General features: G+C 43.0%; 1 protein-coding gene across 1 annotated transcript in view; it reads right to left on the bottom strand.

Annotated features, from left to right (window-relative positions):
- Positions 1-16,707, bottom strand: part of gse1b (Gse1 coiled-coil protein b) — a 434,552-nt gene that overhangs the window by 23,981 nt on the left and 393,864 nt on the right. The window contains exons 4-6 of the mRNA XM_061964192.2: positions 13,704-13,912; positions 5,010-5,176; positions 3,536-3,736 (exon numbers count right to left, since the gene is read on the bottom strand). Of these exons, the coding sequence (XP_061820176.1) occupies positions 3,536-3,736; positions 5,010-5,176; positions 13,704-13,912 (577 nt within the window). The remainder of the gene's footprint in view (positions 1-3,535; positions 3,737-5,009; positions 5,177-13,703; positions 13,913-16,707) is intronic.

The following is a 16,707-nucleotide window of genomic DNA, read 5'->3' on the forward strand; positions in this document are numbered from 1 at the left end:
TCAAAATATCACAGTTTCTCTTCTCACTTAATGCAGTGAATCCACAGCGAGACAGAAAGACGGCACATCCAACCTTGGTAGTTGATACTGTAACGTGATTGGCTTTTGGCGTGTCCCTCCCATTGCTCAGAGACACCTGTTTCCTGTTTTACTGGGTTCCCAGAGCACGAGTGACTTAATGAAACAAATCTTTGCTTCTTAATTTCTGTTTTTTTTCCGACATATGTGTGCTCTACAAGCACACATATGTTTTTATGTTTTTTATGCATTCTAACCTGTGAACAAATGCGAGCAAAAGTCAGCTTACAATGGAGTCAATGGGAGCCGCTATATTCCACCTATAAAGTGCTTAAAAAAACATCAAACACATCCACAAAGTTTTATAGACACACTGTAAGTATACAGTATACTGAATGTAATGTAGTAATAGGCACATTCAACGTGTGATATTTACATATTTTGTTCATTTTAAGCATACCGTGGCGATCATTTTGATAGACGCATCACAACGTTCACTTTTTCCTTCAACAACATCACTGATTACTACTCAAACAGACTTCATTAGAGCCAACAAACATAAAAAAACACAACTTGCTGTTAGAAATGTCTGCTCTCACTGGGATGCCGACTGTTACGATGTTCATATATTCTCGTATAAATAAAGAATTAGTCATAATCCTCGCGAAGGGTTTAAAAAAAAAGGGTGCGTGCAAACTAGCGTCTTTCGCATGTCTTTTTCGCCATCTCACAATTTATATTGGCTGTCAAAGTGTACCAACATCGTTTTCCTATCCAGGTGAGAGACATGATTTATAATCTAGAATAAACTTTCACAAACTCAGAGGCGATAAAGCAGCTCATGATGTCAATATAGCAGCATAAGGAAGTTACCTCTTTTTGATCAATGCGCCGCTAAATGTAGGTCCTTAAGGTTAGCTCTTATAATAACAATATTGCTAATACTTGGTTAACATTCAGGTCACAAAATTTAAATGAAGTATTGCCTTCCGCCCAATTGTAGCTGAGATAGGCTCCAGCGCCCCCCGCGACCCCGAAGGGAATAAGCGGTAGAAAATGGATGGATGGATTGTTGACACTTTTTGGATGGTTATTTATTGGGTATTTATGGTCAGAATAAACACAATAAACGCAATGACATCATGGCTCCCATTGTAAGCAGACTTTTATTAAAGTTAATTTACGAGTTAGAATGCATTTAAAAATATTGTGTTGTTATTTCTCATAAGGCTTATGAATTATAGGCAAAATTCCAAAAAGTGCAGTTTCCCTTAAATTTGAAAAAATAATACCATTAAGTTAAAAAGTATTAAAAAAAAACCTGTGTAGCCTAAAACCAGGTAAAGTCGTCCCTCGTCATATTGGCTTCAAATATTGCGGCTTCAACACATCGCAGATTTTTTTTTCATATTTTGTTTTTCAAAAGCATTTTCTTCAATTTCTTTTGTTTTTTTTACATTTTCAGATTACCGTATTTTTCGGAGTATAAATCGCACCGGAGTATATGTTGCACCTGTCGAAAATGCATAATAAAAAAGGAAAAAAACATATATAAGTTGTACTGGAGCCCGGCCAAACGATGAAAAAAACTGCAACTTATAGTCCGAAAAATACGGTAATCGCGATTCTTTGTAACAATTTTTAACAGATTAAAAAAAATCAAAAACAAAAAAAATTGTCATTGTTTTTTATTTGTTTATAATCTGTCCTGTCCTGTCACTCAGGCAAATCATATTGTTGATGTAGATGCAGATATTTACAATACAGATTTACTTTAAAAAAGAGAAGTGTTGGATACCTCTCTTGTTGCCTTATTTGTATTTGACTTTACTAAATGTTTGGGTAGAATTTTATTAAACAAAACCAGTTTCTTTTAAGTAATATAGAACTTGATCAAAGCTGTTTACCTATTTTATGGAGGAATGTAGTTAATCATAGAACTGGCACCCAATATTATTAAAAAGTATGGATTTTGAATCGAGAATCGTACTGAATCGAGATTTTATTCTGAATCAAATAGTTACCCCCAAGAAACTAATCGAATCGTGTGGTGCCAAAAGATTCACAGACATGCTAAACATACTAAAGATGAGACCAAACCAATCAGAGCCTGCTGTTCACTATTGTGGCCACTGAGTGGTTCAGCATCAGGCAGCATTACTGTATTCGATTAAAATAGTGTACATATGACTAAAGGGTGTTATTTCATATCTGGGAGGCTCTCATAATGTTGCAAATTGTATTTAGAAGGTCATAAACAGTTTTTAAATGCTCTACCTATTTAAAATGAATGATTCCTATTTTGGGGAAATTAATTTATCGTGGTCATGTTTGAAAACAACTTACAGTGATAAACAAAGGACAACTGTAATCTATAATAAATACATGAAAAAAAACTAAACAAAAATGCTCTGGGATAAAGTATGGTAAATTAATTAAGTGACAATGTAATTAATTAACCATTTAACACATACACGTTTGGACTCGTTAGCATTAACATACAAACTGCATATGCTAACATGTCCTCACATGCCTCCCATGTGTTTGAATAAAACATTTGTGATGCAATTCAAACATAAGATGGCATTATCTACCAAAATAGGATTTTACCTTGTTCCTGCTTGTTGGCTTCTCTTAATTATGAAGGATGTTTTATGATAACATGTTCCATCATCAACGTAGTGCTATTGTGAAATGCCAGCTCTGTTTGACAGTGGCAAAATTTCATCACGTTGTATGTCTTTCTCATTTTAAAATAATCATCAAACCTTTGAAGACTTCTCTTGTCTTTTTTGGGCCCTTTGCGCTCTTGCTCCCTCTTTTTGAGCCAGCTCTCTCAACACTTCGCTGTCACCGCCACACACACACAGGCCACATCACCCGCAGTGTGATCTACATCACCATAGATGCACCGCTCTCACGTGCGCTCAATTGGAGCAGTCTTCCGGAAACAATAGATTTGATGAATTTGTACTAATTAAAACCCGTCTCCGCTCGGGATGGTTTCCTGCTGACCCGTCTCCGCTCGGGATGGTTTCCTGCTGACCCCACTGTGGACTGGACTCTTTACTGTTATGCTGGATCCACTATGGACTGTACTCTCACAATATTATGTTAGACCCACTCGACATCCATTGCATTCGGTCTCCCTAAAGGGGGGGGTTACCCACATATGCGGTCCTCTCCAAGGTTTCTCATAGTCATTCACATCGACGTCCCACTGGGGTGAGTTTTTCCTTGCCCTTATGTGGGCTCTGTACCGAGGATGTCGTTGTGGCTTGTGCAGCCCTTTGAGACACTTGTGATTTAGGGCTATATAAATAAACATTGATTGATTGATTGATTGATAAACACATTATTGAAGCAACAAAATACAAATTGAAGCTTTTTTCTAATGAAATTATTCGATTAATTGTTGGAGCCCGATAACTGGTTTGTGGGATTTTTTCAATAGTGTACCTTCCAATGAAAAATGATGTTGCCATATCATCATTATTACACAAAGGTTCAAACTCACCTGTATGGGGTGAAGGAGGGGTGTGGCAGGTAGCTAGGGTGATAGTATGCAGCTGCAGCAGCTGCAGTGGCGGGATCCAGGCCCAAGGGCAAAGATGGCACACGGAGGGCATCCTCAGTTGTGGCGTAGGGTCTGAAACCACGGAGATATTCTTCTGGTATAGGACCAGGCGGCACTGCATTAGGCAACTGTCTCGGCAAGCTGTAACCATAATAAAAATAGGGAGTTTAAGTTTAAGTGATCAATGGGATGCATCCATTGTACATATACAAACATGATATTGTTGGAAAGTCTGACAGCAAAGTGTAAAATGAAATGATACAAACATGCAAACGCACTCGGAGGCAAAACAGTCAGTACGTGTCCATCCACTAAATTAGTCCCATTTCTCAAATAGTTTGACTTTAAATAAGCATCCTACAATCCATGGAAACACCTTAATCGGATCTTGTTTGGTTTTTGAAAACTCGGACTAACACACCTGGATTATGCGACTGAAAACCACAATACTCGAGTGCGTGTGTGATGCCGGAGGGGACACTTCGTATCGCGCATGCGCCAGTCTCTAGGCGCGGGATATAACCCGGAGGCAGATACCAATCAATAAAAACATAACATTTTGAAGTGGATCAATGAGAGAAAAACAGAAACCAAAATGGATCTAAAAAGGTAGCTAAGAAAATGTAGAAGGCCAGCTTAATTTGGACTCCCGAATGAAATACGAATGAAATGTAAGAGAACAAAGCAGCTATATTAAAGGCGAATACCGGTAATTAAGAGTACACAAACATCTTCACGGTGCATTTGTGCACTCCAAACTGATAAACAATAACTCTGTATTCAACACAACTGGCAAGATAGTCCAGAACAATAGCAACCTTCATCTGGAACAGTGTCAGTTGGGGCACGAACAGTTTTTTTCTTCGGTACTTAAATCTCCTTCCATTAAGACGAGAGCCTTGTGAATGAACTCCGAGACATTCAAAAGTTTTGTTTCCACGATTCTCTGTCCGAAAATTCCTATGAAAAAAGCTCTCTCGTGCCAGTCTTTCTTTGCTTCAGACCTGCATCCACTCCGATACATTATTGGGAGTAGCGTCATGTTTGTAGCACACTCCAAGATCATTTCATGATGCTATCTGCTATTTAACATCCGTTTAGCTATTAGAGACGTAATATTTGTCATTTGTGCCAATATAACAGAAATCAGGTACAACAGAGCTAGGCTGCTATAGACTTGTAAGGAGCTGCAGATGCCTGGTGTGATGTCATAGGGCAACCAGAAAAGCATTACATTTATCCACGCTAAAAGGAAATAAGCCCCGCCCCCCACACGGTGTATGACCAAAAGTCACATAAGAGGGCGTGCATCGATACTTAGATTTCACATGTCGGTGTGAAAACACAAAAAAACGGACAATTTGAGAAAACAGACTAATTCATTGCATGGAAACGTAGTGACTGTGACACTCACTTGAGCGGCTGAAAACGAGAATCCTGCATTACAGCACCAGGGGTTAGACCAAAGGCATATGGGTTTCCCAGGAGGTGGGCAGGGACTGAAGGACCGCCTTTTTCCTGGGGGAGGGTCCCCTCCGCACCCAGGCGTTCCCTGCTGGCCCCACGAGGCCCTGAATCAGCCTGAAAGACAAATACAGCGAGAGAGTCTTAGTCATTGTTCGGGCGGACATGTGACCGACACGCTTGTCAGTAATCATGACGCCCATCCTGTGAGGGGGGAAAGAGTTCTGTTTATGATTTAGCAGCCTTTCTCACAGTCTCTCCCCACACCTCAGGCACTGCTATCCACACTCTCACATGCAGTAGCTCCAAACAACTCCAATTCTCTGAGGAATTGTGCTGCTGAATGAAAGAGTAGAACACAATATCTTTAAGTATGAGATGCCATTCTCATGATCAATGTAGAAGTGGCAATGTACAGCACCAACACATGAACAGGAACAATAACTTTTATCTGAGTGTGTAAAGCTTTCACACTGGAACATCCAGACAGAAGGCAACATCCAAAGAGAAACATCCCTGCCTGTGTTTCTCGTCAGTCCCACATTTCTGTCACCTCCCTCTCTCCCTTTGGCAGCACGCTTGGACTCACTTAACCAATCCCACAACACAAACACACACTGGCAGGCGAACACACACACATTATTTCAGAGCTACAAAGACATCCTGCTGTGGGAGTGCTTTTTCTGAAAGCTTTGGTTTTCTCCTTGCCAACAAATGCAGTTGCAGAACAGAGAATCTTGCAACCTTTGCAAGTTGACTAGGGAAGTGTTTATGGCGGCTGTAAGTCGGGGAGGAACTATCTGCCACACAATGAGACTAACGCAAGAACAAGGAGGCGGGAGAGAAATGGTAATGAGGGCAGGAGAAAGCAGCTCTTGCCCCCACTAAATTAACCTCTGGTCTGGGCAGGATTAGAGGGAAACCTTGCAGGTGATTTGGCCTCAGTGCTACTGATAATACAAATCCCATTTAGTGAGACATTAGCCATCCTGTTTTTGCAACCAGTGACCCACGCTGACACCAATACGCAACTTTCCACTTAGATGTTTAGAATTCCCACATTTTTAAAATCTGTACTGCGTTTTTGTTTAACTAGGTAATTGCTTCCTAGAAGTCTGGTGGTATAGCAAGGAAGTAGTCACTCATATATATATATGAAGTGAGTATGTTTCTAGTCAAAATCCCCACAAAACACTTAGACACAAATTCGGTACTTTTATAGGCACCGACCAAACGTCGTTGGTACTGCCAGGTATCGATTCACGTAAGATCAAACGGTGCCATATATCCCTACCTTACCTTCACTTGGCGGGTAAACAAGCACTGACGCAGCACTCGTAGCGGACTCAATTGAACCGCCTCGAGATATGCTGCAATTTTCCATGCCAACAAAGCAAGTATGCCTGATAGAAAACATTTGAATGTACAGTTAGGCTCTAAGTTTCAAAAAGCACTATCTTGATGCTATTTTGCATTTGATTTGCCATAGACGTTAGCATTAGACATTTTACACGGCGATTTCAACACCTTCAATTTCGGTAAATAAATATACAACTAAGATGCACATTACAATCAAACAGCTGATGTGTAACAAGTACAATATTTACATTATAAATATTTATAGGGCACAGGAAGGGACTAGATTACACTTAATGGCAAAGACAGTTTGCCCTGACTAGGCAACACACCGTAGCCTATACACTACTCCCTTCTAACGTCTTGGAATTGCAACTGCATGCAATGTCTGCTAAATCATTGTTTCTTAACCTTTTTGACCTCAGGGCCCAACTTTTCAATTACAGAGGGACGAAGGGTCTACTCAAATATTAATACTGAATTGGTCATCTTACTCTTGATTTTAATTGTATTCAATAATTATGTCTAACCTACTTATTGTTTAACAGGTTAACAACCTTGTTAAATGATATCAAACTATGTGTTAATCACAATGATTTTTTTATCAAGGCTTAGGTCAGGCTGATTACAAAAATAAATACTAATTAAATATACTGCAAAAGAGGGGACTCATAAAAACTAATAAACAATACATTTACATACAATTACGCACTGCTAAAATAAATACAGTCTAACTATATTAATAACAATATATGTAGCTGGGATAGGCTCCAGCACCCCCTGCAAACCCCTAAGGGACAAGCGGTAGAAAATGGATGGATGGATGGATATATATTTTTTAAATAAAAATGTAACCATTTTAGTCATAATTTTTGCGCTTAGGAAACTTCTCTATGACTTCAGCACCAAACTTCTTCTGTTTGTTGTTGGTAGAAAAGTGTATTGCAATTAAGTACTGCTGTGGCCCATAAGGACCACAACTGAGAAACAGAAATGTTTTGGCAGCCCTCTAAGACACGCCCTTGGCCCAAAAATGGGCCCTAAGATTAAGAAACACTGTACTAAATAATACTTGCAAATGATACAAAGAAGTGTAAGAAAATAGGATAATACAACTGGACATTAGAGTTAACACTATCAGGTCTGTTGAATTAACTTAAACTTCAACTGCATTCCGAGGGAGATGGGGGCCATTGAGTCCGAACTTAAACTTCAACTGCATTCCGAGGGAGATGGGGGACATTGAGTCCGAATGGGCGTGTTCCGTACCTCCATTGCTGCTGCTGCCGATCAGAGCTGTGGTCGCAGAGCGGTTGGTGCCTGTCATGGCAGCAACCGCCCAACCCGATGGTGGACACAAGGGGTAAAGGGGGCCGTCAAGCTGAAGAAAGAGTCCTACCGAGCATGGCTCGCTTGTGGGACTACCGAAGCAGCTGACAGGTACCGACAAGCCAAGCGAGCCGCGGCCTCAGTGGAGGCGGAAACAAAAACTCGGGCATGGGAGGAGTTCGGTGGCAAGATTTTCTGGCCGCCTCAAAGAGATTCTGGCAAACCATCCGACGCCTCAGGAGGGGGAAGTAGTGCCCTGTTCACACTGTGTATAGTGGGGGCGGAAACCTGCTGACCACTACTAGGGATATAGTTGGGCAGTGGAAAGAATACTTTGAGGATCTCCTTAATCCTACAGACACACCTTCCGTAGAGGAGGCAGAGTCTGAGGTCACAAACGCGGACATGTCCATCACTGGAGCCGAAGTTGCTGAGGTAATCAAAAAACTGCCCAGTGGCAAGGCCCAACGAGAGGACGAGATTCGCCCCGAATACCTCAAGGCTCTGGAAGTTGTGGGACTGTCGTGGCTGACACGTCTCTTCAACATAGCGTGGAAGTCTGGGGCGGTACCTCTGGATTGGCAGACCGGGGTGGTGGTCCCCCTCTTCAAGAAGGGGCATCGCAGGGTGCTAGAGAGGAGAGTCCGGCTCTTAGTCGAACTTCGGATTCAGGAGTAACAATGTGGTTTTCGTCTTGGTCGTGTTATGCAGGATCAGATTTATACCCTCGCTAGGGTACTGGAGTGGGCATGGGAGTTTGCTCAACAAGTCCACATGTGTTTTGTGGATTTGGAAAAGGCCTTCGATCGTGTCCTTTGCGGTGTCCTGTGGGGGTTTTTCCAGGAGTACGGGGTCCAGGGTCCTTTGCTACGGGCCATACGTCCCTGTACAAGCAGAGCAGGAGTCTGGTTCGCATTACCGGTAATAAGTCAGACATGTTCCCAGTGGATGTTGGACTCTGCCAGGGCTGCCCTTCGTCACCGGTCCTGTTCATTATCTTTATGGACAGAATTTCTATGCGCAGTCAGGGTGTGGAGGGTTTCCAGTTTGGTGGCCAGAGGATCGCATCCCTGCTTTTTGCAGATGATGTGGTCCTGTTGGCTTTATCGGGCTGGTACCTTCAGCATTCACTGGGGCGGTTTGCAGCCGAGTGTGAAGCTACTGGGATGAGGATCAGCACCTCCAAATCTGAAGCCATGGTTCTCAGTCGGAAATGGGTGGACTGCACCACTCGGGACGGGAGTGAAGTTCTGCCTCAAGCGGAGGAGTTCAAGTATCTCGGGGTCTTGTTCACGAGTGAGGAAAAAATAGAACGCAAGATTGACGGATTAGTGCAGCGTCTGCAGTGATGCAGTCACTGCACCGGTCTGTTGAGGTGAAGAAGGAGCTGAGCCAGAAGGCGAAGCTCTCGATTTACATGTCGGTCTACGTTCCTACCCTCACCAATGGTCATGAACTTTGGGTAATGACCGAAAAGACAAGGTTGCGAATACAAGCGGCAGAAATGAGTTTCCTCCGCAGGATGTCTGGGATCACCCTCAGAGATAGGGTGAGGAGCTCGGTCATCCGGGAGAGACTCAGAGTAGAGCCACTGCTCCTTCACGTCGAGAGGAGCCAGCCGAGATGGCTCGGGCATCTACTACGGATGCCTCCTGGACGCCTCCCTGGTGAAGTGTTTCGGGCATGTCCAGCCGGGAAGAGACCTCGGGGCAGACCTAGAACACGTTGGAGGGACTATGTCTTACAGCTGGCCTGGGAATGCCTCGGTATCCCCCCTGTAGAACTAGAGGAGGTGGCCGGGGACAAGGAAGTCTCAGCATCTCTGCTTAGACTGCTGCCCCCACGACCTGGAGTCTGATAAGCGTCAGAAAAATGGATGGATGGATGGATGTTAAATCATATATAGTACAATTAAGATATTATCATTAAACAAATTAACATTTATTAACACAAGAACACACACAGAAGTACCAAAAAATGGTCCTGTTGAGTACCGGTATCAATAATCAAGTACCAGAAATTGGCAACGTATCGTTTCAAATGTCGCAAGTACCCTTTCCTAAACTTTATAAGACTATTTTTTTTCTTTAGGGCGGCTGAATGTAAAGATTCATGCTATATGTTTCAATAGCTAAAAACACAATCACAATCTTGTAAGATGCATTTATTTGATGAATTATGATTATTGGTTCTATTAAATGAAAAGTGGGTCAAACCTGTGTTCAATATTCAGCATTTCACACCGGGCATGGTGTCTGACAGGACCATGCTTTTCATAATGATGGCTGCGATTCAATAACTGTTGGTTGGTGCAATGCCCAGATGCTGATTACCACGAGAATCGACTGTTTCTTTCCACCTAATTTCACAGCAATCCCGTCATAAGAAGATGTAACAACACAGCCAACATGACAACAAAGCACGGTGCTGGTGCTATCTTGCGATTGCCTTTCCGCTCTCACTGCAAGTCCTTGTTATGTTTCAACTGATCAACAAAAGATCCAGTTCTGAGAACATTATCGTTGTACTGTTTGTACATGCAAAACTATGTTCAAATACGCATAAGAGCATTAAACAATAAATGCATGTAGAGTACAAAGGCTGCAGTCCTCATTAGAAAGATGCGCTTCATTCATTTGGCAGTGGCAGCCTACGCTTTAACCTTTTTCCTTTTCTTTAACAGCAGCTTAGCATACACACGCCACTGCTCACAAACACAAATGCAGAGCCTTGAAGACAGCATGCATTTACAGCCATCTTCCTAGAAGAGAGTGAGGCCCCGTAACCTCCACCGAGGCTGTGAGACCCCGCACATTGTAGAGTGCTCGTTTACGCCTCTCAGATAGAGCCGTGACTCCAAATTGGCAATTAAAAAGCAATTACGGGCCACAGCGGGAGCTGAATCCTGCAGTCATTAAAGCTAAATGCCAACGCACCAAACCCTTATGCCGTCACTGCCTTGGCCATTATCCCCTCTATGAAAGACTGCCTCATCTCAGCCGGGGAGAGACACAGAACACAAAACGGGGCTCATATTGTATGTACCATAGCGACAAACAAGCTTTTATAAGATCCTGTAAAGAAGGTGAAAGATAAGACCACTGCAAACATGCTTGCTTGGTATTCAGTGACCTCCATGGCCTTGTGGCTCTCTGTAACCACAGGGGTCTTTGTGCTCACTGAAGTGAGCATCACATACAGACAATGCTATGACGCCATCTTTTTCATCTTGTACTCGGCCACCCTTGTTCTACAACCCCCCTTCCAGTCCCTTGTCGTCCCTCAACCTCTTCCACAAAGCTGCTGCTGGAGGCCAACATACTTTTTCAATTGTAGCTGGAGCACACAAACATAGGCTCATAAACATACAAACTAACAAACTATTATTTACACAAAGTAAAAGTATTTTTGACTACATTTTGACAGAAATGTTGACAGCCATGAACAGCAGTTCTCAAGGATGACGTCCGCACCGCAAAGTGTCACAGTACGGCTATTCCTCGCTGGTGAGCAAGGCAGCACAAGAAGTGGAGGACATTTTCTTTACGTTTGAGTGGCAAAGACTTAATCCACTGAACAACTGCAATACAGTAAATGGGTCATTTGAATTTGGACTTCATAATAATACATTGGTCAAAGTGCAGGGGTGTCACGTTCAGCCCGTGGGCCAAAACTGTGCTGCTATGGGTTCATCCAGCCCGCTGGATTGATTTCGAAAGTAAAGAAAATACATGTATACCATGCTATTCCTAAATCATCCACTCGGAGTGCACTGTGTTAGAGGAGAGGCATGCACTGATGTAATTAGAGTTTACAAAGAGGCACAACTTTGGCACTCAAGACATTTTTTTCTTTTGCTATTCAAGGTGTAAACTAGTTTAGTTTCAACCCAGCCAAAATGTTTCTGTCAAAAAGAATAAAAGTGCATAATGAGAGTAAAGTTTTCCAAGAGAAATTAACCAATTCCTATTTATTCAGTAATGAATGTTAATCCTGTGTGCTTAGTGTGTAATCAACAAGTGTCTCTGCTCAAGGAATATAACATGATATTTAGCGTCACTTGTCAAGGCAAGAAAGTATGACACCTTACAAGCACAAATAAACTATGTACAATATTGCAATATGTCACAATACTGAGAGGAGCCAGATGAGGTGTATAGGGCATCTGATCAGGATCAGATTATGCCGCCAGCCCCCCCCCCCCCCCGCACGTGTTTATGGCACGTCTGGTCGGTAGGAGGCCACGGGGAAGACCCAGGACACGTTGGAGAGTCTATGTCTACCAGTTGGCCTGGGAATGCTTTGAGATCCCCCAAGAGGAGCTGGACAAAGTGGCTGCTGAAAAGGAAGCCTGGGCTTCTCTGCTTAGGCTGCTGCACCCGCGACCCAACCTTGGATAGGCAGAAGAAGATGGATGAATGAATGTATTGTATTGTGACTCAAGTATTGTGATATATATCGTATCGGGAAGTCCTTGTCAATACCCAGTCCTAATTCAATTTCTGTCTGACCTTCAAACTCTGCAAGTATTGTTTTGTCAAAATCAAAAGTCGGAATGCACCCCGCATATTTCAGGCTACACAACCTTTTTACCGGCCCTTTGCTACAACTAACAACTACCCTCTTGAGATGCTATTGTTTACATTTTAACCAATACTAGTACCAAATCGGTGCGTTTAAAACGGTATTGGCGCTTAAACGGTGCCCAAACTAGTACTTACAAAATTAAAAACTTACAATTTTGTGCCTTTACAGTATATATTTTTGACATCATTTTGCGATATTTAAGTTGAATGGGATATATTTAAAATACTTCAATAAAATAAATACAAGTAATAATACATTCAAAAATAAGAAATACAATCAACAATAAGCAACAATACAGAACACGGAGGCTGTGTAAAAACATGACTTGATTGTGTTCTAATTTTGATTCTAACGATTTCGGGGTTGCTCGCCGTGACCATGATTGGGGAACAATGAGGAAGTGTGGTTGTGGCTAGCTCTGCAGCACAAGCGGTGTTGGACCTTAGGGCTACTGTTGGCATGTTCAAGTCGTCAATAAAGTTCAAAAAGAGCATTAGACTGTGTGCCAACTTACAAGACGTTTCTTGCACAATATCACCATCAAGCGCTTGTTGCAGGTGGTTGAGACTACATCCATTTAACATCCGTACTTCTTTATTCAATCTTGTTACTACCATTTATGTCGGCACCAGTGCCATTATAGAACCGAATTCCAGTAGCCATCTCCATGCCCCTTCAGAGCTGTCGATGTGTCTTGGCCGGTTTGTGCATGGTGCCAAGTGCTGTCCATAACCGTGCAGTTGGCCTCCACCATTAGCCCTGAGCTGAGATAAGAAGGCTTAAAGCAAGACCATAATCCATAATCCACTCCTTATCAAAGCAAGCAGCTCTCCCTTCCTCGCTCTTTCTTACGCCCTACTACATAACAGCGACTGGGTGTCAGGACTTATGAGGTGGAGGATGCACTTGACTGCGTGGGTGAGGAAGGTGGGATTAGATGTGTGGTTGGAGGCTAAAGGCGGTGGACTTGGGAGCGGCTGCTGCAAGGGCAAGAGGGTTAAGTAGGGGGAGGCGCTGGAGGGGCACAGATGTTAGCTGCCGTTGCGGCTGTCACCTCGATGTCCCGGTGGCAGCTGGCATTGTTTAAGGCATGGAGCCAAAGGGGGGAGAGGGGAGAATGGTGGCGTGAGGGAGGGTGGGGAATGATGTTCATTGCCCTGTTAGCTATGCAACATGTACAGTACATTTGTCAAATATACTGAGTAACAGGTCAGCGACAAAGTCCATTAATCTCTCATGAGCCTGTCTGTGTGCACGCTAACTGGCAAGCTGAAGAGTGAACTTTGCAGCTTAGATGTCACACAAGAGAAGGGAGGGCGTACACAAGCATTGAAACATAACAGCTATTAGAAAGGGTCCATGTTTTTTTTACCTGGCGTCCCTCGCTCCTCCAGAGGCCGTTGCTAGTCTTGGTTGGCGCAATGGTGACGACGGGCGGAGTGTTTGGCACGCTGTGGCCTGCTGGGGGAACCAGAACAGGCCCTGGACCGAGAGGACCCCTCTTGGGCGTACTGACTGGAGAGCTGTGATTGGTTGCTGGCGATGACACTGGGGAGGATTCACTGCTGATGGAGGAGGCGGCTGGGGAACGACAAGAGAAGGTAAATGAGTACGATACAAAAAGTGATAAAGCAAGGATGATGATACCCTGGGCTTTACACTACTAATAAAAGGAGGACTGAACGGTAAAGTAAAATGTGTGATCCGAAAGCACACTAACGAGAAGCTGAGCATGGACACGATACATCAAAATTTGTAGAATTCAATTGATGGGAAAAAATACCTGCTTTTTTGTTAGTTTACAAAACTATTTGTTATCGATAATTATTTTTTCTCTCATGATTCATAGATAAAGGCAATTTGTCACTCTCTTAGCAAAACCCAAAGGGGATTTGTAGCACTCCAAGAGCAACAGATAACACACACACACACACACACACACACACACACACACACACACACACACACACACACACACACACACACACACACACACACACACACATAAACACACGGCCAGATGGATGGCTCTAGGCCCCTATTATGGAGTGACAGTGATTACGATGAGCAGCCTTGTGAGAGTCAGAGTCTCACCACACCACAGAAACACAGCTCGAGAGTGAAAAACTTGCGGCAAATGTATACACATCACACACACACTGATCTGCAATTCCATTGCATGCACGCACACACACAGTCACAGCAGGTGGGAAGAAGCTGGCCCAATGAGCTTCTCTGCTGCTGCGCCACAGAGGCTGTGTCACATTTACAAAACCCTCCAGGGACAGCCTTCAGCACAGGGTCACAGTCTGGTCACATGCCTCACTTTCCTCACTTCTCACTTTCTCTCTTTGTAGTCCCAAAGCTCCCAAATGACATGCTCACATTCACACATTACTGTCGTTCCGTTTTACAACTGCATATATTTTAACTCATTGTATGCAGATAGGCTTAGATTTACCTAACAAGGGTCCTTGCTGCCGTTGGGCATTTATCTGTAATCTTGACCAGAGGGTCTCCACATAGCTCATCAAAATCACAGCTTTACGCTGTCAAACTGGGTCACATGGTCTCAATGGGACATGCAAGTCAGGGGATGAGTGCAAAAGAGAATTTCCATGCAGGTAGTGTGAGCATTGACAGTATGTGCAGAAGAAGAGCAGTTGAAACCACAGGCGAGTTTCAGATCTTCTTCCTACACACTATCACACCATCATAACAAAAACCACGAGTCCATATGCCTGCAAAGGTTACTGTAGCAACTGAATATACAACATCATCTCATAGTGGGTGCGTGCGGTCAGGGCTTTGACGGATTTTAAACACCTCATTCTGACTAATACCACTAGATAATGGAAGTAATCAATAATGGCAATAAGATGACTGTCCAGAAACCTGAAAATCTATGGTGGGAAGAAAGGGGAAAGTCCATGGAGGGGCAAGAAGACAAGAGCGGTGATGACACGTGAGGTGAGACATGACAAATGAAAAATGAGATAGGAGATGGGGTTAAAAAAAATGCGAGGCAGAGTGCAAAAGAGGTGTGAGGTGAAACAATAGGTGGATGACAAGGGGTGCACATGGGGTGAGGATGTTGGGGAAGCATGTCTTGTCTACACAAAGGCAATTAGTGGCTTAATCCTACCCCCTCACCTCTTCGAGCCATTACTTTCCTCTGCAATACTAGGCCAATCAATAGCTGCCCACTCAGCCTGGGGAACGAAAGTACGCTTAATACAGCTCTCGTGTCACAGCCTATTCACTCACCACACACATACACACTCAGCATGCATGCATAAGGGAGGGGGAACAAATGAGGATAGAAGGTAAGAAGAGGAAGAGATGAAAGGAGGGGAGGGGGTGATCACACTGATGCTGTACTGCTAAGCAACAGACCTCCACTCCATCTCGTTTTCCCACCACCACCACCACCACCACCACTAACCCCTCATTTCATCTCCTCTGCTTCCCCCTTCCTTCCCATGTTATAGACAAGACTGGTGAAGAAGCAGAACAGCCTAAATAATTAAGTGAGCAGCAAGAGAAGCAGGTGAATGGGAAAGGAAAATAAAATAGTTATCTGACAACAAAGAGTATTAAGATATAATTCCTTCATTAACCCCCTTCTCACCAAACAAGCTTTGCTTCTTCCTACTCCTATTCGGACATGATGTAAAGAGAAATAATATGAAATTATGTGTGATGTATTATACTGTAAGTGTGTTAATGTTCGAAATAAACTAAACGCAAAAAACGCACCGCTCCAACACAACACCTGATTTTCTTGTTTGAAGAACAAGAACTCAACAATTCTATAAAATTATTTGAAATCATATGATTCTATATTATCTGTATTTCAATATGCTTTTTTTCAATACAAGATTTGCATGGAAACAGGTGTTGAGAATATTCCGAGAGGCTTTCTCGTACCTTCAATGCAACTCTACAGACTGATGGAAAGTGGGTATAAGCATGTTTACCTAGAATAATCAAGTCAGTGTTATTTCAACTAACTTAATTGTTTACTTAACGTGCCCTCTGTGGACAATTTTTGTATGCCTCTGTTGACAGGGTGTAACATTAAGTTATACTCTCAACCAGCGGGGGACCAGCTCCTCTGGTCAACACAAAAAAATAAATCATATAATCTTGGCATATGCATAATAACATAATGCTTCTAAAAGCAGCCTTTTTTTATGTCCGAACCGATTGGTGAGTGTGCGGGTGTACCTAATGGTGTGACCGGGTGAAAATATGTAAGGTTTTGTTGTGCCTGGAACAAATATCATTGACAACTTCAAGATATATATTCAAAGAGTGCACATTTTTAAAAGATAAACTATGATACTTTTGGAGAGGGTGGGGTGGGGTTTTAT

Source organism: Nerophis lumbriciformis, linkage group LG06 (assembly GCF_033978685.3).
Source record: "Nerophis lumbriciformis linkage group LG06, RoL_Nlum_v2.1, whole genome shotgun sequence".
Classification (NCBI taxonomy): Eukaryota; Metazoa; Chordata; class Actinopteri; order Syngnathiformes; family Syngnathidae; genus Nerophis; species Nerophis lumbriciformis.